We start from the raw sequence: 26860 nt of genomic DNA, 5'->3' as shown, positions 1-26860 counted from the left end.
ACTTCCTTCACAGCAGCTTTGACTCCAGCAAGCCCTGCCCAGGAGTCAAGGAGAACCCAGCCAGCCCTGTGATCTGGAGCATTCTGTGGGTGCCATGAGACCTCCCGGAGGCTGCAGATCCCACCTCCCCATGGTGCCTGCCAGGCACAGCTGCCACCCTCCAGCTAAGGGAGGGCTGGGCCAAGCCCACATCTCAGACGCCAGACAGTGTGTTATCCTTTAATGAAGAGCCAGGTCAGTAGGGCCACCATTCTCCCCGAGGACCCCCTGCAACAGACACCCCTCACTCCTGGCTGCCTCAGTGGCAGGGTGGCCCTGAAGCAGCCAGCCCTGCTGAGAGGTCAGTTTGCAGCGGCCTAGGAAAGGCATTCATCTCTCCGACCTAGGAACGTGGCAGCAGCAACATGGCCAGAGGCAGCTAACGAGGTCAGGGATGGTGGAGGAGGAGGGCGGGGCAGGAAGTGGGGGCTCTCCTCCTTCCTCTCTGAATCCCCTGGGATAAAAGCCAGTGTTCAGGGGCAGTACAGTCTCCCCAGGGGCTGGAGGCCCTTCCAGCCACTCTCTGGAAGCCCTTAGTCCCCAGTTTCCCTCAGGCTAACGTCACACAGAAAGTAGCCCGCAGGGTCACTGGCCTCAGGGTCACCACTCCATCAGCCTCAAGGCCCCAGGCCTGCGAGATGAGTCCAGTAGGGCCCAGGCCAGAGCCACCAGGAGACTTGGAGCCACCTTTCACTAACTCCGCTGGGCAGGCACTACAGGCATCTAAGAAGGTGGTCTCTCCCTCGTGGTTCCGGGGCTGCCCAGGCGGGGCTGAGGCACAGCAGGCCAGGGCTCTCCAAGTCCCTACAGATCTGTGACCTTGTTTTCTACAGCCGCTGCGATCTGCTGGAGCCGATAGCCCAGCTGCATCTTCTGGGCCGTGCCATCTTCCTCCAGGGCAGTGATGATCTGAAACACAGAGACCAACTCAGCAGGGGGAGACAGCCAGCCTGCCATCTGCCTTTGCCACAGACTTCAATAGGCCTCCACAGCTACCGCAGCAGGTGTGGGTAGGGGCCCGAGAAACCCTGTGAGCCGCCGCACTCACTTCCTCAGGGCCCCCTCAGGGAGGGGATGATGACAGCAGACTCACTGTGGGGTTTTAAGGATTAGTGAGGACCTAGCACTCACGGTAATGCATATCACCTCCCTGGTAAAATCGTTTTGAGTGGAGGCCAACTTCACCCACCATGCTGGTCTTCTCCACCACAAACCCCCTGAAAGCCCTGCTCCACCCATCCTGGCTCCCCCGCCCACCAGGCAACAAGCAGTTCCTAAATTCCTACGTGCCGGGTGCTGGACAAGGAGCAGGGACCCGGCAGTGATGACAGGTACGATTCCTGCCCTCGTGGGGCTCACTGGAGGGGAGACAGGTATTGACCAAACACGGACAACTACAAAACCACAAGGGGGGCTGCCACAGAGGGAAGGGTGGGAACAGGAGGGGCTCGCCGGCCACGCCTCCACAAGGGGACAGCTGTGTCACACGGCCCCGCCTCCCCCACACCGGCACCCACACTGCTCGGAGCAAGGCACCTGGACTTCACGCTTGCACATCACTCCTGGGTCAAATGCCTGCCCCCACTCCAGGCCTGAGCCGCGAGGCAGGGCCCTCATCTCTCAACAGCAACGGCCACATCCCTGGGGCCACGCAAACATCTGGGTAGATGATTCCAGCAGGCACTCAGTGGGTTGACCGGTGGACGCTCTGATCCTGAGGCCCAGCCCAGGAATCCCCCAGAAAGCCCCCTTACTGGTTCTGTTGTGCCCTCATCTGCCCCAGACCCTGTACCCAGACCCTCATCTCTGGCAGCGCATGCAGCCCAGCCAGGCCCACACCCCCAGAGATGGCCTGCACAGCACACTGCCACATGTGGTCTCAGGTGGGGCTCTGAGCGAGCGCAAGGTCGGGGCACAGGTGGCCGCTGTGTGTCCCTCCCAGCACATCCTGCACACCATCTCCAGGCCCTGGTAGATCCCCAGCCATCCATCACCACCACCATGCCCAGGAGCCCGGCTGAGGAGCCCGGATGGGGAGGGCAGCAGCAGGTAAGAGCCGGGCCACTACCAGGAAGCACACCTGAAGAACAAACACTTCCCGAGCCCAGGGCCCAGCCCCCCACCACCACCCTGCGCCTGGGGGAGACCCGAAGGCCCCACACTTGCGTCACAGAGCCAGTCACCCTCTCACATCATCCTGACCATGCCCAGGTTCTGCCCACCTGGTCATAGTATTTGTTGATATACTTGTAGAGTTCGTGCAGGGCCACTCGCACCCCCAGGTCTCCAGAGTAGTTCTAGGGAGGAGAGACAAGAGGTTACAGAGATAGGGGGTGCTACCAGCCACCAGAGGAGGCCCAGGACCCCAGGCAAGGGGAGTGGGGAAGAGGGCGCTGGGAGGTAGAGGAAGGAACAGGGCCCTGCATTGGCAAGCAGAGCCCCTCCACAGACAAGGGATGCCAGGCTAGACGTGCTAAGCTGGGGACAGGATAGGACCAAAGGGCCTCCTTGGTGGAGAGACCCTGGATCTGTAGTTTCACCGTGGCCTGGGGTCTCCACTGGGGCTCGGTGTCTCTCCCCGTCCAGGCTCCAGCTGGGACCCTCTGGCGTCCCAGGCAATCGCAGAGCCAAGCAGAATAGGTGCTGCTCACAGGCTGTGACCCAGCATAGTTCTGCTCTGACCTCATTCAAGTCTTTCCTGAGGTCACACCCAGGCCCCTCCATGGGGACATCTCTGAGCCTCAACCTCCTCTTCAGGACAATGGAGTTGATATCACCTAACTTGTAGAGCTTTTATGGAAATCAAATGAGAAGTAATCAAAGCACCCCACACACGGCAACACCCCAAAACTGTAGCTGCTATTGTTATTGTGGTTGTGGTCATCATCATCATGGTTTCAGATTTACATTGTTTATAAATTCCCTGGACTGGACTGTTTGGAGGCTGTTTTAGGAGTAGGTGGGGGCATGTCTATAGTGCCAAGGAAAGCAGAGCAGTAGGAAGACGTGGACAGGCTGACCCAGGCAGTCCTGGGGCTGAATCCCCACCACCTCGCTGCCTTGGAACTATGGTCCACAGACCCCGAGGGGCTGCAGACATCTAAACACCTGGCTGAGTCAGGTTAGGTGGCAGCTGCTAGGACAAGGCCCCTGCTGCTCTCTGATGAGACACTGGGAGCCCTGGTCTTTTACAGAGGCAGCGGGAACACTCTGCTGAGGCCCCCAGGGCTTCCCTGCAAAGGAGCAGTGTGAAGGGGGCAGGACCCTTGTGGCAGAAGGCCTGTGCCCAACCCAAGAAGCAGGAGGGCCATACCCGGGACAGCTCGGCCAGGATGGAGTTCATCTCTTGATCACTGGCAGGGATGGTCTGTCTGATGTCTGCGTAGTACCTGCCAGAGATCATGGGTCCGGCAGCCGCTGGGGAAACAAACCCCTCCTCACCCCACCAGGCCCACCCCTGGGCCTCAGCTGTAAACACCCACCAATCTGTCCACCCATTATCCCCCAGATGCAGTCCCTTTCCCTCGTACCTTTCCACCATCCGTTTGTACCGGGGAATATCCCGAGCATACAGAAGTTTGTTGATGGGAGAGTCCTGGGTGCCAGCAGGTGAACAGTGAAAGGAAAAGAAGGATGAGAGCTTCTGTTAGGGTGACCAGCTGTCCCAATTTTCCCAGCACTGTTTCAGTTTTAAAACTAAGTCCCGAATCACAGGAAACCTCCTCAGTTCCAGACAGCCCGGATGGTTGGTCACCCCACTTCATTCCTTCTGTCACCCCTCCCCCAATGTCCCATCTCTGCTGTCATCACCTTGAGCTTCCCCCCCTCTCACTCCAAGGTCATCTCTCAGCTCCACGTGCCTCCACCCGGACCTGGCAGGGAACTGGCATGCAGGGTGGGAAGGGTGCAGTGCCGTGTGGAGCCCTAATACTGCTTCTCCAAGTGCTGTTCATTCCCCATGTAATCATTTTAAAAATCAGGAAACTAACCCCGATATTTAATTAAATTGCCCCAGACCACCTCACTCCTGTGTGGCTGAGCTGGGATTTGAAGCAGGTCTCTCAGACCAGGGCCCACACTCTAACACAGCCAGACACATCCTCTACCACCGAACTGGGCTCCAATCCCAGCTCTGTCCCAGTGGCTGTGGGCAGCACACTTCCATTCTCTGGACCTGCTGCCTCATCCTACAGCTGCTGGGAGGGTGAGGCAAGACTGCACTGCCCCCTGTGAGCAAGGGCGTGAGCGCTGGGCCTGAGGCAGGATGCCCGCTTCTCAGCAACTCTCCATGGGTGGCCCTTGGCATCCTGGTTTGCACTATTCCTGAGCTACCTAGGAAGCATCTGCAGTGCTGCTGGTAAGGGGAAGCAGTGTGAAGATCAGGCAGAAGAACCCAGCTACCATACAGCACACACCCTGGAGGTGACCCCTGTGTCCTGGTGTGGCTTTGTGGTTCTCAGCTCATCGCAGGCAGAGTAATGAGAGCAGGCAGAGCAAAAATGGCTTCCAAAAGACAGCACTACAGAGTGGAACTTTCCGTCTTGTTTCCCCATGGAGATCTAGAGCTAGATCTCTCAAGAGGTCCCAGGCCCAGGGGTCGAGGCTAAGCAGAGTCCGTTCTCATGCAGAGCCACGACAGCCCTGCCTGCTGGGTGCCTGAGCAGTCATGGTGGTGACCCCATATCTGTCACGGGACTCTCTGGGTCCTGACCACTGTGACAACATACCTCCCCCTCTCTGTGCCACCAGGCAACCCTGACCACCTCTCCTCCATGCTTCCCAGCTCCCCTGTCAGCACATCCCTCCTCGCCTGGCCCTCCCCTGCACTCTCCTCCTTGTACTGCACGGGCTGGCAGACACTTCCACTGCCCTCGGGAATCAAATCTCCGAGGCAGCCTGGAGCTGCTCTGCGATTGTAGAATCCATGGGCTCACCTCCTCCAAGTCTCAGCTCACCACTGCCAGAGGCCCAGGGCGTGTAAGGAACCCCTCCTTCTTCCTCACCCCCATATCCAACCCACAGCTTCTGCCTGCCCTGTACCCTCTAGTCCCAGCTTGAACCTGGCCACCGCTCGTCCCAGGGACAACACAGCTTCCTCTCTGGACTCCAGGCTCCAGTCCATCCACTGCACGATTGCCAGGAGGCTCCAGCTAACTCTCAGGTCTGACCACCCCCATCGCCCTCAGGGTGAGCCCTAGCCAAGTGGCCCTGGCCTCCTGCCGCACCGCCAGCACTCTTTGCTCCACTTAACCCTGTGAATCAGCACACGTGCCCCCTTGCCCTTGCTCATCCCTGAAGGCTGAGGCACAGCCACCTCCTAGGGAGCCCAGGGACAAAGCCTGGCCCCGGGCCTGGGGTCAAAGGCCTCCCATATCCTCGTCCTTGACATCCTCAAGAAGGCCTGGAGTCTGTGCATGCACAGCACTCTCCATCCCCAGCCACACTGCCCCACCCCACCCATGCCCTCCCGGTCCACCCCAACCAGCTCACCCGGCCCAGCTTGTGGTCAGCCAGGGTGCAGGCATCCATGAAGGTCTGTGCAATGACCAGGAACACCGCATCCATGTTGTCAGATGTCTGCACGTCGAACACAAACTGCGGGTTTTTTATTATATTGATCCAGAACCTCAGCGGCAAGCTGCGGGCGGGGCAGGTGTGGCCAGTGAGTGTGCTGGGGAGACAGGAGAGAAGACCCCGCACATGCTAAGCCCGCCCGCCCCACCCCCACCTGTTGGTCTTCCATATATGGACAGTGTCCTGGTCCGAGATGCCATGCTGCTGGGCCTGCTCGTCCAGCAGGTCAAAGAAGTACTTCACAGCGAGCGGCACAGGACGGCTGGTGCTGAGAATCACCTGGAACAGGTCATCCACAAACTTCTGCAGGGTGCCCTGCGGAGGAGGGGAAGCACGAGATGCAGTCAGCAAGGGGACCTCAGCCCAGCCCAGCCTCAGACGCCTTGTGACACCAGGCCTGTGCGAGCCCCCCACACCCCCAAATCCCACTACCTGTCTCGTCCCTGCCCCCAGCCCCACCTTCATGGACAGCAGGCGGGTCAGATAGATCTCAGGGATGGCCTTGGCTCGCTCCCGCTCCCCGCCCCGGAGGCTGCCCCTCCGAGGCCTGGGCGGCTCCGGCTCCTCGCTTGGCTTCACCAGGTGCCAGGGCCGGATGCCCCCCTCGTCCACATCCTCCAGCATTGGGGTCCCTGTACCAAGACCTTACAGCTTGTTACCCCTCATCAGGTGCCCCCTGCCCTAGACCCCCGGGGTCCGGCCAAAACCTAGGAGTGGGGGCACCTGGTTAAGGGCTTCTCTGAGTGGAAGGGAAGTAGACACAAGCCCACCCTGCAGTCCAGAGAACCTTCCCCCATTACTGGAGACTGGGCAAAGCAAGGGTAGAGGACTGCGATGGCAGGGGCAGGGCAGGGGGGGAGGGTAAGTACTCACTCTCTCCAGGGACATAATCCTGGCTTTCCCGGAGGACATGCTTGGTGAGGCAGGGGACGAGGGCCACAGTTGCTCCGTCTGGGACCTGTTGACCACAGTTGGTGACCCCTCCACCAGCCCACCCCACCACAGCCCTCCCCCAACTCCCACCCCTCCCACCTTGTAATGCTGCAGGGTGTTCAGGCGCCTCCACAGACCCTGGACCTCAGAAGTCACGTCCTCGTCAGAAAGAATGAGATGCCCGGCCACCCCAGACCGCCATTCTGCAAGGACAAGGTGGGCTTGGTCCAGGGCTTTCAGAATACCCTCCCTGCAGTGGAACCTGTCCCCTTTTCTACAGGGACAGTGGCCCCTCCATCAGGGGCAACCTCACCCAACTTCTCTGAAGTCCAGAAACACGGGCCCCTCACCAGGTGACAGGTCGTCCCTGTAGAGGTGTTCCAGAGCCCACTTCCCCTGGGTGATAAGCTGACCCTGCAGAGCTGGTCTAGGGCCAGCCTAGCCCTGGGGGTCCCCAGACCACCCTTCCCCTCTGCCCTCACCGACGTCCAGGGTGCGGGGGTCTGGCCGCTGGGCAAGAGGCACTCCTTTATAAAGCTGGTCCAACATCTTTTCCTTGGCCTGGGAGATGGTGTCACAGTCCAGGACCTTCATGGGCATGCCCTGGGCTTCTCCCGCTCCAGGCCCCACGGCCAGTAGTGCATTCAAGGTCTATGCACGATACATGGGAGCATTCAGGGCTCATGCCACATGTGGGATGACCAAGATGCAAGGCCAGGGCCAGGGACAACCCATAAGGAAGCCACTGCCTCTGACCTCCAAGCACCAAACAATCACTCCTTCTTGTCTCTTCACCCGCCTGCCTCCCCAGGGACAGCAGCTCCCTCCACTCTGTGGCCCCAGCACCTGGCACAGTGCACTAGTGTCTGCTGGGTGAATGGCAGAAAAAATGGGAGAGCACAAGTCCCTCTGAACTCTGATCCTCAGGCTCCTGGCGCAGACAGGCTGAGGCACCTGAGGAAGCCCGCATAAGAAGTGGGGTCTCCACTAGCCAGAGGAGCAGGCCTGGCGGAGCCTGAGTGGGATTTTCCCAAAGGAACTCCACGTGGGCCACGAAGGGAAAAGTTCCCCAGAGGGAAACAATGGGCAGGTCTGCCAGGGTGACTCCCAGCTTGGTGGGCACAACCATGCCCCTGGCAGGATGCTGAGACCATGATCAGGCAGACACTCAGGCCCTGACACAGCAAGGACCCGGACGGGCCCCGGGCAGGGTGGGCTGCTCCCTAGACTCTGGCTGTGGCCACCCTGACCCCACCCCAAACCTGGGGAACCTCTGAGGCCCTACCTTCAAGGTCTGGCCCTCAAGCCCCTATCCTGCAGCCAGCCGGAGGTTAGGCTGGCTCAAACCAGATGCAGACACCCACACAATCATACGTGGTCACCCTCCTCACCTTCATGGGAAACTGACTCACCAGCAGGTTCTCTCTCTCTCCCCTTCTCTCCCTCTATCCCTCTCTCCCTCTCTCTCCCCCCCTCACCAGGGGACGGTACTCCACGTCCTCTCGGAGCAGGCGGTTGTCATTCAGGGTGTATTTGGCTTTGCCAGTCACGCTGTCTACCGGCCCCTTGTCCACTTGATGCTTAATTCCACGGAAAAGCATGTACAGAGGCTCCCCTACCGAATCCTGGGGGAGTGGCGGGCAGTTAGGACGCCTGGGGCAGGGGACAAGCATGGGACGGAGGTGCTGGGGAAGGGGACAGGATGCAGGCTGCAGAAGGCTTAAGGTGACTGAGGACATACTGGGCAGGGGTGCCCAAGCTGTGCTGGGGCAAGAAGCTGCGTGGTTCGGAGTCCTGACTCTCCCTGGAGGGGAGCCCCACCCACCTCTGCCTCACTCACCCTCACGAAAGTGTAGAGGCAGATGGACATCCAGTTGGTGAGCAGCTTCTCCACCACGGTCTCTGTCCTGGGATGACAGGAAAGAGGGGGCAGAGTCAGCAGGTGGGGACCCAGGGCTTTCTATTCTTCAGACCCCAGGCCCCAGAGGGCCTGACTCAGGTCTTGGCTCCAGATGTCCACGGCTGCCTGGCCCCCGTGGTGTCTGACGGGCATACAGACCTGCGCAGCATCAGTTTGGGGTTCTTGGCCACGTACTGGGCCACCAGGTCACTGAGCAGGGTGCGCAGGATGTCAGTGAAGTACTCAAGCTTCCCATGCAGTGCCACGGTGAGCAGAGATGCCACATAGGCGCGGTCCCGAGCTGAGAAGGTGCGCTGGCTCTCCAGGGTGTGGATGAACTGGCGCCAGGGAGAGGGGACGGGTGGGTGGGGAGGGCAGATTCAGAAACGGAGGGACTGAGAAGGGATGGGGCTGGAGGGTAGGGGGGCCCCCTCCCCACCCCTGGAGGGCCCAGATAGGGGGCAGGGCCGGCACCTTGATGAGGAAGAGCTTGCTGTTAAGCAGGTTGGAGAGCTGCCCCAGCCCTTGTTCCACAGTGGGTCGCCTGCTCTCAGGCACGCCCAGGTCCCGGTGCAAGGGCGACTCCTGGTGCCCAGGGAAGAAGACCCTCTCGGCATACACCTTGTAGTCAAGGAAGGGGATGCCGCTGCCCAGAAGGTCACTGGTAAGATCGGTCATCTCGGTCATAAGGTCTGTTGAGGAGAAGAAGCCAGGTTTGGGCGCAGAGCCCAAGGTGATGGGAGCAGGCTTGGGCAGAGCCCTGGAGCGTGGGGTCCTCGCAGCCTCACCTGTGAACTCCTTCTTGCAGCGGTCCCGCACGCTGCTCTCCAGATTCTCCAGCTGGATCTGCACCTTCTTGTAGTCCCTCAGAGCCTGCTTGCTCTTCCTCCTGCTCAGCGCCAAGGTCAGGGCAGGGATGGCCAGAGGAGGCCTGAGCCCTTGCTAGGTCCCACCGGGCCCAGGCCTGCCCAGGCCAGCACAGTCTAACCCTGCCATGCCCAGCCAAGCAAGGGCCTAGTCAGAATAATTAAGCCTGTCCCATCCCACCCACCCACAACTTGTCTAGCCCAGCCTAGCCCAGGGATCAGCAAACTATAACACGGCCAAATCTGGCCCCTGGCCTGTTTTTGTAAATAAAGATTTGTTGGAACACAGCCATGCTCATGTGTTTATATGTTGTCTGTGGCTGCCGCAGGGCTATAATAGCAGAGCTGAGTCACTGCCACCAAGACCTCCTGGCGCACAAAGCCTGAAATAGTTACTCTCCTGCCCTTTATAGGAAGTGTTTGCCTATCCCTGGTCTAGTCTGCCCCTTCGCAATCCAGCCACACCCTGCTACCTGCCCAACCCAGCCACACCTGGCTGCACCCACCTGTACATGAGGACAATGATGATGACACCCAGAGCCAGAAGAGAGGTGCCCACCCCCAAGCCCACCTGGGCTGCCATGGGAAAAGCCACAGGGCTCTCGCCATCGTACTGCACGTGGCCCAGTGAGAAGCGTAGGTTCCCCATCTGCACCTGCACAGGGAGCCACCTGTGAGCAAGAGGTCAGCGCACGCCCGATGCCTGCCCCGGCCCAGGGCCTGCCCACTGACCGTGAACTCAGGCAAAGCGTCAGGCACCTCCCGGAGGGCATGGTGCCAGGGTAGGGGCTGCTCCACGGGGGGCTCGCAGTACAGGTGGTGCCGGGTCAGCGTCTTCACCATGCAGGGGCCGTCCCCTATCATGGCCACCACCTCCTCCTTGGACATCGCAAGGTCCAGATTCTCCCCCTGGAACATGGGGTCACTGATCGATCATTCAGAACTCTTCCTTAAGGGGAGGAGCTGATGGTCACTCAGATCCTATCTCCCCAAATGTGGGACAGATGGTCCTGAGACCCACCCCCCGGAGCAGGGCTGATGGTGCCTCAGCACCTCTTGTCCTGCACACGGGGTTACAGCCCCATGGATGTTTCCCAAGCTGCCCCCTGACCCTTTTCTGCCCCTCCCTATCCTCCTTCCTTGAGTCTAACTTCTCCAGAGCTAAAAATCTGGAGAATATAAAGCTGTCCCCAAATCCTACCCAGTGACCTAACAAAGCAGAGCCCCTGCTACTGCATGTATCAGAACACACGCCAAGTATGTGTCCACATGAGACAGGCTGCCAAATGGGCATCAGCCCAGGCGCCTATTGTGTACCTCGCCGCCACTGCGTGTGCCAAACTATTTACATATCGTTATTCAGACACCTGCCATGGAGTGTCAGGACCCAGACCACAGGACCTAAGCCCCGGCCAGGTGTGTCAGGCTAGGCACCCTGCCACCAGCCCCCTCGGCACTCGCCATGTCCATCCACTGGCCCTTGCTTTGCTGTCATGCCCCCTCTGCCACACAGAGCAGTACCATCCAGCAAAGTGAAGGGTCTTGGGACCCTGCCAGGTCCCTCTAGGAGCAGTACCTCCACAGAGAGCACACTCCCAGGCTTGTGCCGGAAGGGTGCGGTGGGGTCCTCAGGGTTGAGGGGCTGCAGAGTGGGGTCGGCCTCATAGGAGAAGGGTGTGGGGTTCAGTGTTGCAAAGTCAAAGACCAAGTTGTCAAGGATGAATTCCACACGGACCCAGGGGTCCTCAGGCAGGCCTGGGAGGGCCGGCGTGCGGCACGTGATGAGCTGGGAGGAGTTCACGTGGCAAGGCTCCTCAAACTAGGGCAGAGGGAGGGAGGACAGGGAGGGTCCGCTGAGGGTGCACAAGGGGGGGTCCAGAAAAGATGGGGACATAGCCTCCACTGGTACCCGCCACCCACGGCTGTCTAGGGGGTGGGGGGGATGAGGGGCAAGGTGGGCGATGGCTAGCCCAGTGCAGGCAGGGGATGCCCATGGGGGTCCTACGTGAAGGCCACCACAGGAGGCTCCGGGGGAGCACGCCGTCTCCGGGACCACGCGGTGCCTCCGCCCAAGCCCCTGGCCTGGCCCTGGCGCTCTCATGGCCACAGTCACTCGGATTCTTGGTGTCTGTACCACGTCCAAATTCTGGCCACGGACCCATATCTCACGTCCTCCACTGAAAACACAGCCCATGAGCCACTTATGGCTTATGTGAACAAGGCTTTAAAGCACATCCCAGTCCCTGATGTTAGGTCAGCTCCAACCCAAAGCCCCACGGCCCCTCTCCCCACCAGCAGCATGGGAGTCGAAGCCCCCCCACATAGAGCCCTACAAACCCCCATGTACTGGAGCTGCAAAGACCTCCCGACCGCATGCCCTGCAGCCATGCCCTCGGCCCAGCACCTGAGGAAGCTCTTGGCGGGGCCAGCAGAGGTGACATTGGGGTCTGATGTGTACTCGAACTGGCTGTGATGAAGCCTCCGCTCAGCAGCCCCAAACCACACGGCCACGGGGAGCGTGGCAGGCGTGGCGTGTGGGCTGGTCTCACACCACAGCTGCTCCGCCTGCTGCTCCAGCAGCCTGAGAAGGGAGGGAGAAGTGGCAGGCAGGCCCGACTGGGCTGGAGGGGCATAGGAAGGGGGAAGGGGTGATTCCAGGACATGGGACCCACTCGGGCCGCAGCTCACTTCCCTTCAGTGCTGATTGCAGTCTCCACAAGTGACCCTGGAGGCTGCACTCCCACGAAAGCCCCAGCTTCGAGAGGGGCTGGCCACTTTCTGATGGAGCAGACTCGGCCCTCTCCCCCGTTTCTGCTCTCCCTAGTATCCCACCCCTCCATCTTCTCCCCGGAGCTCAAGGATATTTGCAGAATGAGGAAGCGGCCCTCACAGGTGACAAGGCTGGTCTCCAACTACCACTCGGATGTCCTCCAGCCGCCCGGTCAGAAGCTTGGAGCCGTGCAGGGTGAGGCTGGTGCCCCCGGCTCTGGGGCCTCGGGCCGGGAAGACGGAATGCACCTTTGGGTCCTGTGGGAAGGGGACAGGGAGAAACAGACAGGCATCAGGCCAGGAACAGGGAGGCAGGGGGAGCAGACAAGGAGGCCCTGGGCTGGGGAGCCCCAGGGAGGCGAACCAATGGGCTGGGAGGAGCCACCTAAGGGGGTGGCCCATGGGTAGCTGGTGGGGACTCGACAGTCAGGCACCTGGTAGGCAAAGTCATGCTCTGAGACGCCGTGTCCTCTTCCTGGCACCTCCACCGTCACAGCGCCTGCCACCTCCTCCCCGCTGGCCCCAGTGATACACACAAGGCTGTGGGCACAGGGCAAGCTGGGGTGCTGGGCCACACTGAGGGCCCCTCAAACTGACCCGGCCGCCCCCTCCCTGCCCCACTACATCAGGTGTTCTCCCTGGCTCCCAAGATTGACAGAGATCCTCTTGCTTTGGAAGGAATTCCTTAACGACTCACCAGAAGGCTTTGGCCTCTGAGAATTAATATCTGTGGTTCAATCATTCAAGTCCAACCCCAGAGCCCCCTGACGAGGAGAATTTCTCTCTCTGAGGGGCACAAGCCCTGGTAAGGCTGGTGGCAGGGGTGGGTTGCTGAGCTAATGAGTGGGCCTAACCGGCCACCATCACCGTGGGCACAGCACCAGACAAGGTGGTGGAAACTTGATTTCCTCATGAAAAAATGTTCCTGAAAGCCTCTAGTCAGGTCTGGGGATAGACGTGAAGGGAAAGTGAGCACTCTAAGAAATGCTGGTTCTTAGCCAGGAAACAGAAGCTTGGGGCAAATTAACCTCCAGAATGTGAAGCCTGCAGTGGTTCGACTCTGTGACATTGTCACGGTCACTGCAAACGCCCCCAGAAAACAGAACAAGCGAAGTGTGAACTACCCGGGAGAGGCTTCAGCTGGAATGTATTTTAATCACTTTATAAATCAGTTCAGAAAGTACTTTAGTCTCATGGTTCTAGAATCATTAACAGTCACCTAAAGTTCTCAGTCATAATACATTCAGGGGGTAAACAACATGCTCTAGCAGAGTCTTGTTGAAAATAAGACTGTGGGGTACTTGCCTGGTGGCACAGTGGTTAAGAATCCACCTGCCAATGCAGGGAACATGGGTTCAAGCCCTGGTCCGGGAAGATCCCACATGCCGCAGAGCAACTAAGCCTGTGCTGAGCCTGCACTCTAGAGCCCGCGAGCCACAACTACTGAGCCCGCATGCCACAACTACTGAAGCCCGCGTGCCTAGAGCCCGAGCTCCGCAACAAGAGAAGCCATCTCAATGAGAAGCACACGCACCAAAATGAAGAGTAGCCCCCGCTCGCCGCAACTAGAGAAAGCCCGCGCACAGCAACGAAGACCCAACACAGCCAAAAATAAACAAATAAATAAATAAACACATTTTTTAAAAGAAGGACAATAAGACTGGGGGGCCCCAACACGGGCCTACAGATCCAGACCTCTGCAGGAAGTGGAGGGAGGTGGTCTAAGGATCTGCTCTGGGGGGTTTTGGACCAACTCTCCAGGTAACCCTGACATTCGGCGGGTTGGAGACCTGCTGCTTGTGGATGTCTCCTTCGCTGTGTTGTGTGTGTGCACATTTGGGACCCTGCAACTGCCAGCCTTGTAAGCCACAAGCCCTGGGAAGGTGGGAGGGGTCCCAGGGACTAGACAGAGGGGCCTGACACTCAGCAGGTGTGTCACAAGTCTATCCCCGTGAGGAGCCTGCCCAGGGCAGTGCTTGGGGAAGAAGGGTCAGCAGGTGGGAAGGTCAGCCCCAGAGCACAGCTGTCTGGGATCCAAGGAGCTTGCTACCGCAACTATGCCCATGGTCACTTGGAAAGCGGGTGAGCACACCTAGGCAGTGCCAGGAAGCAGAGCCACCTGTCAGCTCTGAGCAGTGACTAGACCCAGGCCAGAAACCTGCACGTCTGTGCACAAAGCCAAGGCCTTGATAGTAACCCCAGCCCTGAGACATGTGATCAGAACCAAGGAAAGGGGGAGAGGGGAGGGCAGACGAGTAGTGGGTGGATGGCCCTAAGCAGGAAAGCCAGCCGTGAAGCCCGCGGGGTGCCCCCTGCTCCTGTTAGTCCAGCCCACTCACCTGCTGGACACCTCATACTCCTGAGCGTCCACAGCACAGGGCACTCCAGCCACCCTGACCGTGTCCTGCACGTCCTGCACATGTTGGCCCAGGTTGGAGCCCCTGATGGTGACACGGGTGCCTCCGTCTACAGGCCCAGTCAGTGGCTCCACCTGTTCCAGGACAAGGACGGCTCACCTCCATTCACCTGTTGACCTTTGGCAGCCTGGAGAGACAGCCCCAGCCTCCCACCTTTCGGCCCCCTGAACCCACAGCACCCCGAACCCCTTGAAGGGATGCACCAGCGTTTCAACACACCGAGTGGATGAGGGGTGCCGGGCACTGGGTGACCACAGCCTCAGCCTCGCCACAGGCCTCCCGGGCCACGCAGCGTGGATGCTCCCCCTTGCACCACACACAGCCGTACTGGGGCATGGCAGTTTGGCAGCGGCTGCAGTCCTCGTGTCCCACGGAACAGTCATAAAGCACCACTGGGGGTGGAGAGTCAAATGTGAGAGGCAGGCCTGGAAGAGCCCTGTTGCCACCAGCCAGTCCCAGCAGCCCCAGGTCACTCACCGTGCAGCCCATCCACACTGTCCACACGCAGATGGCCAGCCCGACGCAGAAACAGCCCCACGCGGAGCTCTGGCTGCAGAGCCTCATAGCTGAGCTGGAGAAATGGGAGTGGGGTCAGAGCCCGGGGTTAGGGGAGGCGTCAGGCCTGGGGAGAGGGTGGTCAAAGAAAGGACCAAAATGACTCATGGGAACACAAAGCCAGAGGTCAGAGCTGGGATACAGGACCCCATGGGGCACAAGGTCAGAGGTCAGAGCCGGGGTACTAGGACTCCCTCGGGGTCACTCAGTCAGAGAACGGACTGGGATGAGTGTGGTGCAGCCAGCTAAGCTTGGTAGCCAGCCTGTGGCCAGCGCGCCCTTGCCCACCCAGGACTCGGGATCTGTACCTGGTACTGCTGGCAGGTGACGTGGCACCGGGTATCTGGAGGCAGCTCACATTCGACCCGGGCCTCAGCCACCACTTCGTGGCCCTCCAGCTCCATCACACACTCATGGTCTCCTGGGCTGTCCTGGGGACAGAGGACACGGCTACGGGGGCAGCTTCAGGAGCCAGGCCTGGTGAGCCCCGCAGGGCCCCAGCACAGTCCCCGGGTTGGGATTGAGACCTGAGGCCGTGCCCTTTCCTGCTCCCTGGGACTCGCGCATAGTTTGCCAACAGCCAAGACCACAGCAACAGCTGCAAAGAGGACACACTCACCTGGAAGAGGTGCAGGTTCCTGCCCAGCAGTCGCACTTCTCGCTGCACGTGGACCGGCATCAGGCTGGAGCCCTGCACGCTCTCCACACAAGGGCAGGAGCCTGGCCCCAAGGTCGTCTCCTGCAGGCACCAAGCGCCAGGCAGTCTATGGAGCCCACCTGCCGCCTCAGCCCTTTCCCAGGCAGAACCCCAGGGCCAGGCCAGCGTGAGGCAGCGGACACCCCCCTCCCCTCCATCCTTCCCCTGCAGAATCGCGAGGTGGCCAAGAGGCTGCATCTGTCCCGATCCCCTCCCCTGAGGCCTCCTTCCTGGGCCGGGTCTCACCAGCTCCCAGAGCCCAGGGGTGTCGTACTGGTAGTCAAGGCTGGACAGGAGGATGAGGGGGGCGGGAGGGCCCTCGTGCTCAGCAGAGTCTCCATCACCTGAGAGGAGGGTGGAAGTGGAGAAGGCGGGCGTGTCACCCCCCGTCCACTCGTCCGCCTCGGGCAACTCGCCGCCTTCTCTCATGAGCCAGTCCAGAGCGGGCTTCGTGGAGCCAGCGGCCCCTGGGAAAGTGGTGGCGGGAGCCGTGCCGGGGGGCTGGTCCAGGGGTACCGCAGAGGGGAGAGCCTCAGGGCCAGGCTCTGCAAGGGCGGGGGGCTGTGCTGCTGCGTCTGAGGGCGATGGGTGTGAGGCCAAGAGGTCCTCGGCGGTGGCTATGGGTCCGAAGGCCGTGGGGGCAGGGAGAGCGGTTCCAGGCCTCTGGCGGGGGCTGGGAGGAGGAGGGGCCTCATGGAGAGGTGAGCCCGTGGAAGCCGAGGCAGGTGTGGGGCCGGGACCTGCCCACGGCTCCCAGGGGCTGAGCAGGGAAGGCCTGGCCCCGGGGGGAACATCCAAGGCTGTGGCTGTGGAAGGAGTGTCCACGGGAAGGGCGTAAGGAACCGGGGTGACCGTGGCCCTGGGGGCTGTGGGTGGGAAGGAGGTGGGTGCGTCTCTTGCAGGAGGGGCTCGGGAGAGGGGCGGGCTCTGAAGGGGGAGGCAGAGAAAGACAGGAAGGGCCGCTCAGCAGGCAGGTGCGGGAGCAGGCGGCAGGCAGGCAAAGGGTGTGTTAAGAGGAAAGGAGACCAAGGAAAAGAGAAACAAAAACAGCCCGTTAATTCTCCAGAGGGGAAGGGGAGGGCGCGCTCTAGGGGCGTCTATGGCATCTGTGCCAAGGTGGGGCACGAGGCCAGACCTCCCCTCCTCTCAGCTACAAACGTCCTCTCCCGAAACAGGTGGGACGTTGACAGCCGTCCTCCAGTGAGTCCATCACACACAGCAGCTCAGGTGCTCACGACAGAGCACCCGGGACAGGCAGACACACAGACCCCGGGCCATGAGAGAAACCCTCACAATGGGGAGCCCGAACCCCCCTGGGGCCCGGCCAGGAGTTGGGCTCACCTGTCGGCTGACCACCATGGGCCCAGCATCACACGAGGCCTTGTGTGTGCACAGGTGCTGCCAAACACACCAGTTACACCCCCAGAGGCTTCTCACGCAGGCCTGGCACCTGCACAGAGCACAGCCATGGGGTGGGGATCGCCACGGGGCAGCCCGGGGGCTGGGGGTCGGGGTGAGGAACTCACTGTGCAGATGGGCGGAGCAAGGTGACGGCCATGCAGTCATAGAAGGAGAGGGAAGCCTCGGCAATCACGACGGCGCCAAACCTGAGCTCCAGGCTCACGGAGACGTGGTCTGCAGAGGGAGGAGCGGGCTGGGCTGAGGAGCAGGGAGGGGCACTCAGACCCCGAGCTGACGTCCGAGACCACACAGGGTGGGTTTAGCACTCCGACCAGGAAGGGGTACCCAGGGTCGGGAACACAGGCCACAGGGTAGAAAACAGGGACTTTAGGGACTGGGGACCAGAGGGGGGCCTCAGAGAAAGGCATCGCTTCAGGACCCTTTGCCTGGATTCACGCCTCATCCTGATCACACCCCTTGGAGCAAGATGGGAGGAGAGTGGGGCTCCCAGGCCCCGGGCTGGCTCCTTCCCTCACCCACCGGCTTTTCTCGGCAGCTCTGGAGCCTCACTAGGGTCTGGGGAGGGGCACATCACACCAGAACTGGTCAGCAGGGCAGGACTCTGGTATTCCCCAAAGTGGCAGGAATAAGACTCCCCTGGCCACAGGGGTGGCAGATCAGGTACCGACAAGAAAACCTGCGAAGAGAGGCCAGGACACGCTGTTGGAGCCACTGGGCAACAGATCAGGGCTCCGTTTACAGGCGCCCAGTGTGGGCAGGCACCAGCGGCCACCAACCCCCAGTGATCACAAATACCCTCCAGCCTGGGTTAGTAACGGAGAAAGCGGAGCCCCCAGAGAAGCGACTTGGGCAAGGCCATATGGTATTTAAAATACAAGGTTTCGACCCATCACCAGAGCTCCCCCCAGCCAGGGTTCCGCCTGCTCCGGTCTTCACCTCCCTCCTCTCCTCACGGCTGATGTTAGCAGGACTCAAGGCTGCCACTCGCAGACAGCCCACCTCAGGCTGGAAGCTCCACAGCCACCGCTCTAAGCCCCGGCCCCGAGAGCACTCGGAACGGCGACTGCACCTGGGCAAGAATGACCAGTGTCCACCTGTGACCCTCACAGGGCCACTGGCAGTTCATGGGGCAGGGACACCTACAATCCTAGGGACCTGGGCAGGATCCTCAAGTCGGCCACGACATGCCTGGCAAGTCAGGGTGGAGAATAGGGGTGAGGGTAGGGCGTTGGGGCATCCAGGGGTCAAGGGTTGAGAGTCAAGGGCCAAGGACCAGGAACCCTGGACAGGGCAGGAGAATTGAGGGCATGAGGCTGGGGTTGGAGTGGGGCTGGGGAAGGGGCCAGGGTCGGGGGAGCGCTGACCTGCCGAGGAGCACACACCACCCACAGTATGGGTCCCTGTGAGCCAGGCAAGATGCACAGTCCAGGTGCTGAGCACAGGAGGCCACAGGAACCTTGAGAAGCTACAGCAGCGAAGAGGACTTGAGGTCAACAATCCAAGCACCAGTGGCTCCCCACATACAGGCCCCCAGCTCCCCCGAGGCCCCTCCCAGCAGTCATGCCCTCCCTGGCTGGCGCGTGGCACTCACCGTGCTCTGGGTCATGACATACAGGTGCTCGAAGGCCCCATCAAAGATGAGGTCTCTGCTCACCGCAGACCCCTGCTGGATGATCCGTGTGGAGTACGGGTGGCCATCACTCCCTGGGCCCAAGTAGACCTGAGATCAGAGACCACAGGGTCTGAGGCCCAAGGCCCTCCCCTCTCACCCCAATAAAATAATTTACAGGTAGAATTTCCTCCTAGAGAGTACAGGTCACACCACCCAGCCCCAGAAAGAGGAGCACAGGTCATCTCTCCCAGCCAGGGCCAGGGGCACATCACATATCTCACATTGCAGCCCCAGGGGTCTCAGGAGTAGCTCTGCCCAGCCTGGGTCCCCAGCAGCCTGTCGCCTCCAGATCCTGGGGCAGGGCCCAGTACCTCCTGTGGACTCACCTTATGCAGCTGCCCTTGACTGTCACCCAGGAAAGCAATGGTGTGTCCATCTTCCACAGTGATCGCCACGGCTGTTAGCTGAACCCCTGGCCACTCCAGAACTGGCGTGGCTTCCAGGGGGACACGGCTGGCCATGGGGCTGGGCGTGTGGTCTGAGCCACAAGGGTAAGCATCCAGGGTGTCCTGCAGGCAGCAAGAAGCACAAATAAGGCCCTCCCTGGATAATGTCCCCTGGCCCCTCCTCCCTGGACAACCCCACCCCTTCTCCCAGCATCTCTGCCAGCTCTTGGCTCTCCCACAGCTGCATCCTTAGCCTTGCCCCAGTGGCTTACCTCCACAGTCTGCAGCGGCTCTGTCCCCCTCTTTTGATCCCCACATGTCTGGGGCCCCACTTTCTCCCATCCCTGGCCTGGGAGCTGCTTCCTCCAGTTCATGCCCTCAGCCTTCTCCTGGACCACTTTTCCAAAGCCTCTCCAGCTTGCATCCTCCTCTCCAGGTCTACTAACCTGGGTCCCCTCCCACCTCTCACTGACTCAGTCCCCCTATATGTGGCTTCTACCCTTTTCATCCATCCTGAGACTAGAGCCAAACAAGTCTCAACCTCACCTGCCTCTCTCGCTCAAGAACCTGAAACAATAGATTCCATCCCCCCTACATTCTGGGTCCCTGCCCCATTCCCTAGAACTTCAAATGCCCTCTCAGTCCACCTACACAAATGCCATCCCTTCAGCACCTGGTCCAAACCCACCCCTGCACAGCTGGCTCTCTGTCCCCCTGAATGCCACTCTTACCGTAAGGTACCCTTCCATCGCCCAGACACAAAGGAATCACTTAACATCCATTGACCTGATCAGTAAATGCCTGGCCAGTGGCCTCAGAGACAGGGAAGGGCTGGGCGGTGCCAGGACTCACCACGGGCAGCTGAGCACAGTCGGAATTGACATCATACTCAATGTAGGCCACCTCGGCCCCATCCTCAGCGCGGCCCTCCCGAGTGTAGCAGGCATCGCGTGTGCGATTAGCAAGGCGATCCACCTCATCCAGGGGGAAGGCACAGAGGGCAGAGGCTCCAGATGCCCCGGCAGCTGCCGACGGGGGCCGGCCCACAGTGGGGGGAGCGGCCGAGGAGAAGGCTGCAAACAGCACCTCCCCCCGGGCCACCTCCGCGGACACGGCCACAGCCGCAGCCTGGATCAGCCCGTAGCGGCCCCCTTGACAGGCCAGAGGCAACTCCACGTAGGAGTAGTAGTGCTGGTCCCGGAGGCACACACGGGACACATAGGCACGGAAAGCTCGAGACTGAGCCTGCAGGTCCCGCCGGAGAAACAGAAAGTAGGCACTGGCCCCGCGTGCAAAGGCGCTCACAAAGTGGTGGCTGTACTCGGAGAGGCGGCCCACAGCTAGCTTGGCCGTCTCCTCGTAAGAGAAGGCGGCCTGGGGGTCCAGCGGCCTTAAGGCGCGGGTAGTGATGGGAGGGATGCCACCCCCCACGCCCCTGCTGGTGTAGCCCCGCCCCACAAAGAGGAGGGGCTCCCCAGCCAAGCCCTGGGCCACCAGTCCCACCGTGGTGACGGCAGGGTCGTTGGCGGCCACATACTGGGTGTCCCCAGGTCGCTCTGGCCGCAGCAACAGCTGCCCGAGCTGCCCCAGGCGCCGCTGCTCACAGACCCCCTGGTGCACACTGCCACACACCACCAGGGCCCCAGGGCTCACCAGGAGCAGCTGGTTCGGGTTGTTGGTGGGCTGGGCCTGAGGGCACTCATCAGGCATCACAGGTGGCAGACAGTCCCTGCTGTCTAGCACAGGGCCAGTGGACACAGTGGCCTCCAGCTGCAGTTGAGGGCTCAGCTGGAACAGGAAGTTGGTGGCCCCTAGGTAGAGGGTGCCTGAGGTGGGATCCCGCGCCAGGTGCTGCAGATGTGTACCATTGGGAGTGAAAGCAGTCGGTGGTGGGGGCTGGAGGGTGAGGACCCACCCGGCCCAGAGTGCCTGGAGAAGAGCTGGGCCGAGGGCAGGCATGGTCACCTGGTAGGGAGAGAGGTTGAGCAGGGCTCATGTGGCCACCTGAGCACCGTGGGACCACTGGTGAGGAGTAGGACTGTGACACTGCCAAGACGCCCCTCCTAACTCAGGGAGGGGGGAGCAGGGAAGACCAGGCTTAGACGGCACTGTGGTTAGGATGACCCCAGGACCACACACTAGCAAGGGGTCAGGAGACACTTCAACACTGCCCATTCTCTGTAAGCACTACTCTCTCACGAGACCTGCACCCCACACCCCTCACCCTGCCCTGCCCTGCCCTATGTCATAACAGGGTCCAAGGGTAAGAGGCTAAAGGGGCAGAGACATGGGAAACATCCCATTCCCAGGGACTAGGGCCTGGAAGGGGCAGGAGAGCATGGGATGGGAAGAAGGGACCCAGAACCCCAAAGAGAGAAAGGCACCCTCTGCATGGATGCCAGTTTCCTGGGCAGAAAAAGGGAGGGCAAGGCCTCATGGGCCACCTGCATGTTAGAGTAGGGTAAGAATTGGATGAAGGGCCTTTCAGGGTAGGAATCCAGAAGGGTAATAACCACAGAACCAACGGGCCAGAGAGATGAGGGGGGTTAAGGCTGCCAGGGAGGGCTTCCCTGGTGGCTCAGTGGTTAAGAATCCGCCTGCCAATGCAGGGGACGCGGGTTCAAGCCCTGGTACAGGAAGATCCCACACGCCGCGGAGCAACTAAGCCCGTGCGCCACAACTACTGAGCCTGTGCTCTAGAGCCCGTGAGCCACAACTACTGAGCCCATGTGCCCAACTACTGAAGCCTGTGCGCCTAGAGCCCGTGCTCCGCAACAAGAGAAGCCACCGCAATGAGAAGCCCGCACACCGCAACAAAGAGTAGCCCCCACTCATTGCAACTAGAGAAAGCCCGCGTGCAGCAACAAAGACCAAACACAGCCAAAATAAATAAATAAAATAAATAATTTTTTTTAAAAAAAGGCTGCCAGGTATAGGGCCTAAAAGGCTAGCTAGACCCCACCTTGGAGAGCCCTCAGCAGAGGTGGGAGTCACACTGCTCCCAGACACCTAGGTGTGAGGTCAGGCTCACCTGGCAAGGCCAGCTGGATCAGGAGACAACAGCATGCCCCGTGTGAGAGTCACCTAGCCAGGGAGAAAGCAGAGCATGAAGCTGGGGGCTCGGATGCAGGCATGTAGGCTCCCCACCATGGAGGCAGCACAAAGGTACCTCTCCCGGCTGCCCAGTCTGCTGGTGGAGCTGGGCCCAGCCTGGCCCTCGGCCACCAAACACATTCCACAGGGACGCCTCCTCAGAGCCCACAGGGAGGGGGAGGGCAGCAGAACCAAGCACCCTCAGGGCCTGGGAAAGGGCAGCTAGGAAGGAGCTGCGCGGCTGGCAGGGCCCAGTCAGGCCCCCACTTTAGTCCTGTCTCCCCCGCAGCCCGTTCTCGGCACTCTCCCATCCTCACCCTCTGCCCAAACTCTGCCCCATCAGGGTACCCCGGTACATACCCTCCACACAGGCCCGGGGCTAGCCTAGCCCAAAACCACCACCAGCACATCAGCAGACACATGCTCACACACACCAAGAAGCATACATACCACCCACCCTGCATGCACACACCCACACACAAACACATGGGTGCGAGCACACACACAGATGCATGCACATACAGCCTGTGCATACCGCACGGAGACACATACCCAGAAACACAGGCAAACATCCCACACAGACACGCTACCCACCTGCACTTAGACACCTGCACAAAGACACGTCCACAGAGACAAACTCTTGACACAAAGAAACATGCACTCCACACAGGCACATCACACACACCCACCCACCCAAGACATACACACCACCACCCACTTTCAGACCCCACACACACAGACTCACGCACACTTCCCTGGTTTGAGCCCTAAGTCCTAGAGGGCTGCAGAAGCCAGGCCATCTCTTGCTATCTCCTCTCCTGCAGGTCAGAGCAGAGCAGGGCTGGAGGGTGGGGGGCAGGGGGGCTTGTCCTAAAGGAAGTCACCATACTAGATGTGCCCCACATCCCCAGGACCCTCGCAGGCCTTGAGTGCCTGCTCTCCTCACAGACCCCTCCTTGCAGGCTCCACCTGAAGCCAAGTGAGACCAGGAAACCATGACACCACCTTTCCCAGACCTGGATGGTCTCCAGCCAGGAGCACCAAGATTGGTAAAGCGCAGGGGACAGGCCATGCATCCCAAGCTGAGACACTTCCCCTACTTGCCTGTGCCCAGGCGGCATGGCCCAGCCCCTCCCACCACCCAGCTGCCAGTCTGCCTGTTCACTCTGTTCCCAGAGCTTCCCAGGGTCCAGGTTGGCTCCTTCCAGCCAAGTCTCCCGGCAGGGTGCTCCTGAGGCTGGCCCAGAGTGAGCAGGGCTGGGCGTAAGGCTTGGAGGAGGGTCCAGCAGCCCGGTGGAAGCAGAGTACTGTGGCCACGGCCCGGCTGGGCAGTGCTCCCAAAATAGCTTGGGGGTTTCCATTTTTAGTGTGCAGAGAACAGGGCAGCTCTATGGGAGCAGGAACAAGGCAGCCTCTGTTTGACACCGAGGGGGTAGGAGGAGGGGGGCGGCAGGGAGAGTCGTGAACCCGGCGAGAAGCCCAGGACTGTGGCAAGGCCAGGCTTCCCAGGAGCCCCCCACCTTGTTTCCAAGGGATGGGAGGAGAAAGTTTCTTCCTCTGGGAAGACAGGGTCTGCCTGAGGATGGGCAGAGGCCATCTCCCATGCTCAGCCACTGCTCAGTCCCTCCTACCACCTCCCGCCTAGGGATGAGCCTTGGCAGAGGGTCTGACCCATCATTCGCTTACAAACATTTGCTCAGCGCCTACTTCAAGCCAAAGTTCTCCAGCCCTCAAGGGGCAGCAACCAAGACAACCCCTAAATGTAAAACCACAGCTGGGTCAAGTGGCCCACAGGAAGCAGATGGGCAGGTTCAGAACAGCTCCTGGCAAGGCCACATAGGATACTGGAGGCTGACCCACGCTGGGAAAAGTGTCAGGCTTCTTCAATCACTGCCACAGGGCAGAGCAACCCTCACCCTTCCCCACATACCATGGGTAGGAGGAGGACAAAAAGAAGAAGGGCAGGGCTTCCCTGGTGGCGCAGTGGTTGAGAATCTGCCTGCCAATGCAGGGGACACGGGTTCGAGCCCTGGTCTGGGAAGATCCCACATGCCACGGAGCAACTAGGCCCGTGAGCCACAACTACTGAGCCTGCGCGACTGGAGCCTGTGCTCCGCAACAAGAGAGGCCGCGATAGTGAGAGGCCTGCGCACGGCGATGAAGAGTGGCCCCCGCTTGCCACAACTAGAGAAAGCCCTCGCACAGAAACGAAGACCCAACACAGCCAAAAAATAAATAAATAAATAAATAAATAATAAAAGTGTTAAAAAAAAAAAAAAGGGCACATATTTCACTTAACCTCTGCCACCGGCCATAGAGCAGCTCCCAGCCCCTCCAGCTTACCCCCTCCCACCTCAGGGGAACTCCAAGCAGAATCGGAGTACATCCCTCCTTCCAGAGTCTTTGGGGCACCCCAGGGCCCGGAGTATAAAGGTCAGGCCCTCCAGTCCACACGCTCTCCTGTGCGATCCATGCCAGTGCTCCCCCGCACATGCTCTTCGTTCCTGCCAGCCTGAACTGCAGGCTGTTTCACACTCCTCCATGCCCACTCCCTCTCTATCCCATTAACTCTGGTGCCCAACCATCTGGTGCCCAACCATCGTGCCCAACCCACGCCCCTCACCTGCCCCGCCTGTTCGCTAAGGCTTCCCAGGGAAGCCTTCCCTGTCCCCCCCCCCAGGCTCCTGAGGAGCCCACTGCACATGGTCGGTGGACATCCCCAGCCACCACCCTGGTGTATATTGCAGCTCTGCCTTGGGCTCTCTAAGCTTCAGGTTTCCCATCTGGAGAATGGGAGGCGGGACTGCTCTGACCATTTAACGTGATATGGTGTGTGCCTGGCATTAGTGGCACCAACCAAGGCCACTCTTCTCCTTGTTCCACGCTCCCACTCTTGAAGCTCCTTAAAGGCAGGGAATGTGACTTTTGATTCAGAGGCCCCAGTAACCAGGACAGACGTTAGCACAGAGCAGGTGCTCCTTACATATTGAAAGAACCCTCATTTCACAGCCAAGAAAACCCAGCCAGCAGGGGAGATATGGAGCCCACAACCCCCTCCAAGCCACTTGGCTTCTTGAAGGACGACACAGTGTCAGCCCCACTTTTATTAATGACCAGGCCAGAGCAGACTGAAAAGGCTGGTTTGGAGCTGGGCCTCAGGTCCCCAACTTACACAGCTAGGATCTCTTGCCCATTCCCCAGATCTCAAGCCCCAGCCAGAGTCACAGCCAAAGCCTAGCTCTTCTGGGCCCACCTTTCTCTGGACCGCTTCAGCAGGGCCCAAGGCTGCCTAACTTCTGTCTGCAAAGAGCAAGCACCTCTCCCCGCCCTCCTGGGGCTGTCCTCACCAACCAAGAGGGCTTATAAACTCTGCCCTTCAAACTGGGAGAGGGTTCATATCCCAGCCCTCATTCACCGAGTCGCGGGGATTAGTGGGAAACCGGCCTTTCCTTTCTGCCCTCGCTCTGCTCCCAGGGTCCACCCAAGAGAAGTTACTAATTGACAGCGCAGGAGGGCACAGTGCTTACCCTGTTGTTTGTGTTGAGGTGGGGTGGGGGTGAGGGTCCACCATTTACCGGTGAGGACTCAAGGAGTGCTCATCAATCACCCACCGTCCGTTTACGGGGGGTGGGGGGCTGGGGCTTCCCCTCTGGGGGTGCGTGGCAGGGGGATTACAGGCTGCCTTTTGTCAGTCGCTCCGAGCGCAGCCTGGAAGGGCTGTTACTACGTAGGGGAAGCCTCGACCTCCCCATCGACTCTTCCCCGACCCTCCTCCCTCCTCCCCGACAAGGGCAAGGACCCCACCAGTGGTCCTGGGAGGGCGGGGAAGAGGCCGGCTGGTCCCGGACTGAGGCGGCGGCGACGGCGGCGGCGAGGAGGGGGCGCGGAGGAGCAGCTCCACCTCCTCTGTCTCCCAATCGCGTTACAGGCGGAGCCGCCAGAGTTTCCCTTCGCGCGGAGAAGTATGGTCCCAACTCTCAGGACCGAAGCCGCCCACCACTCACACGGGCTGCCCGGGCCCGGCGGCAACGAAGCTCCAGGCCCTTCCATCCCGGGGATGCGCCGCCTCGCCCCGGTCCCACCGCCCCGGCCCCGGGCCCCGCACTCACCACCCGGCCGGGCCCCGCAGGACTAGCACGCCGAGGCGGGCGCCGGCCGCTCCGGGCTCGAGATCTGCGCGCGCGGCGTCGGCCTCCCCCCGCCCCCCCGCGCCCCACCCCCGGAGGTGGGTCTGGCGGAGCCGCAGCTGTTACCCGGAGACCGAGGGGCGGAAAACTGCGGCCGCTGCCCGCCCCTCCCGCCGCGGCGCTGCCACCGCTGGGAACAAAGGAGACAAAGCCGCGTCGGCCGGGCCCGGCTTCGCTCCTTCCCCCCCTCGCCCGCCGGGCCGCCCTCCCCCCGCCCGCCGCCCAGGCCAGGCCGGAAGCAGCCGGGAGAGCCAGGCGCGCGGCCCCGAGCCGCCCGGGACCCCGCATTCCAGCCCGCCCGGCTCTGCACTTGCCGAGGGCGGGGGACTACACCCCTCCTTCGAGGGGTC

The 26860-nt window shown here is 60.8% G+C and overlaps 1 protein-coding gene and 1 long non-coding RNA gene across 11 annotated transcripts in view; one reads left to right on the top strand and one right to left on the bottom strand.

Moving 5' to 3' along the window:
* The window catches only part of LOC137773375 (uncharacterized), a 110265-nt gene extending 100665 nt beyond the window's left edge, over positions 1-9600 (top strand). Inside the window, exons 3-4 of one of the 2 annotated variants that reach the window (XR_011075664.1) lie at positions 873-6762; positions 8951-9600. This is a non-coding gene — a long non-coding RNA (uncharacterized lncRNA). Of the gene's footprint in view, positions 1-872; positions 6763-8558; positions 8612-8950 lie in introns of those variants that run through there. The other variant, XR_011075665.1, reaches the window with a different exon arrangement.
* The window catches only part of PLXNB1 (plexin B1), a 29103-nt gene continuing 2448 nt past the window's right edge, over positions 206-26860 (bottom strand). Inside the window, exons 1-38 of one of the 9 annotated variants that reach the window (XM_068557988.1) lie at positions 26433-26512; positions 22262-22314; positions 20083-21195; positions 19171-19353; positions 18764-18892; positions 18537-18637; positions 18109-18241; positions 17692-17848; positions 17277-17385; positions 17092-17200; positions 15997-16677; positions 15673-15792; positions 15362-15484; positions 14976-15069; positions 14718-14890; positions 14421-14572; positions 12516-12621; positions 12203-12339; positions 11717-11893; positions 11318-11489; positions 10889-11131; positions 10045-10221; positions 9819-9967; positions 9235-9335; positions 8921-9138; positions 8606-8784; positions 8387-8453; positions 8025-8171; positions 7029-7197; positions 6646-6749; positions 6487-6571; positions 6073-6257; positions 5768-5928; positions 5530-5677; positions 3570-3634; positions 3353-3428; positions 2262-2336; positions 206-948 (exon numbers count right to left, since the gene is read on the bottom strand). In XM_068557988.1, coding sequence (XP_068414089.1) covers positions 844-948; positions 2262-2336; positions 3353-3428; positions 3570-3634; positions 5530-5677; positions 5768-5928; positions 6073-6257; positions 6487-6571; positions 6646-6749; positions 7029-7197; positions 8025-8171; positions 8387-8453; positions 8606-8784; positions 8921-9138; positions 9235-9335; positions 9819-9967; positions 10045-10221; positions 10889-11131; positions 11318-11489; positions 11717-11893; positions 12203-12339; positions 12516-12621; positions 14421-14572; positions 14718-14890; positions 14976-15069; positions 15362-15484; positions 15673-15792; positions 15997-16677; positions 17092-17200; positions 17277-17385; positions 17692-17848; positions 18109-18241; positions 18537-18637; positions 18764-18892; positions 19171-19353; positions 20083-21189 — 6417 coding nt within the window. In that variant the 5' untranslated portion in view covers positions 21190-21195; positions 22262-22314; positions 26433-26512 and the 3' untranslated portion in view covers positions 206-843. Of the gene's footprint in view, positions 949-2261; positions 2337-3352; positions 3635-5529; positions 5678-5767; positions 5929-6072; positions 6258-6486; positions 6572-6645; positions 6750-7028; positions 7198-8024; positions 8172-8386; positions 8454-8605; positions 8785-8920; positions 9139-9234; positions 9336-9818; positions 9968-10044; positions 10222-10888; positions 11132-11317; positions 11490-11716; positions 11894-12202; positions 12340-12515; positions 12622-14420; positions 14573-14717; positions 14891-14975; positions 15070-15361; positions 15485-15672; positions 15793-15996; positions 16678-17091; positions 17201-17276; positions 17386-17691; positions 17849-18108; positions 18242-18536; positions 18638-18763; positions 18893-19170; positions 19354-20082; positions 21196-22261; positions 22315-25850; positions 26170-26432; positions 26513-26576; positions 26664-26860 lie in introns of those variants that run through there. The other 8 variants (XM_068557990.1, XM_068557991.1, XM_068557985.1 and 5 more) reach the window with 8 other exon arrangements.

This window comes from Eschrichtius robustus, chromosome 12 (genome assembly GCF_028021215.1).
Source record: "Eschrichtius robustus isolate mEscRob2 chromosome 12, mEscRob2.pri, whole genome shotgun sequence".
NCBI classification, from domain to species: domain Eukaryota; kingdom Metazoa; phylum Chordata; class Mammalia; order Artiodactyla; family Eschrichtiidae; genus Eschrichtius; species Eschrichtius robustus.
Note: the sequence above shows the minus strand (reverse complement) of the source record. Positions and strands in the feature narration are given on the sequence as shown.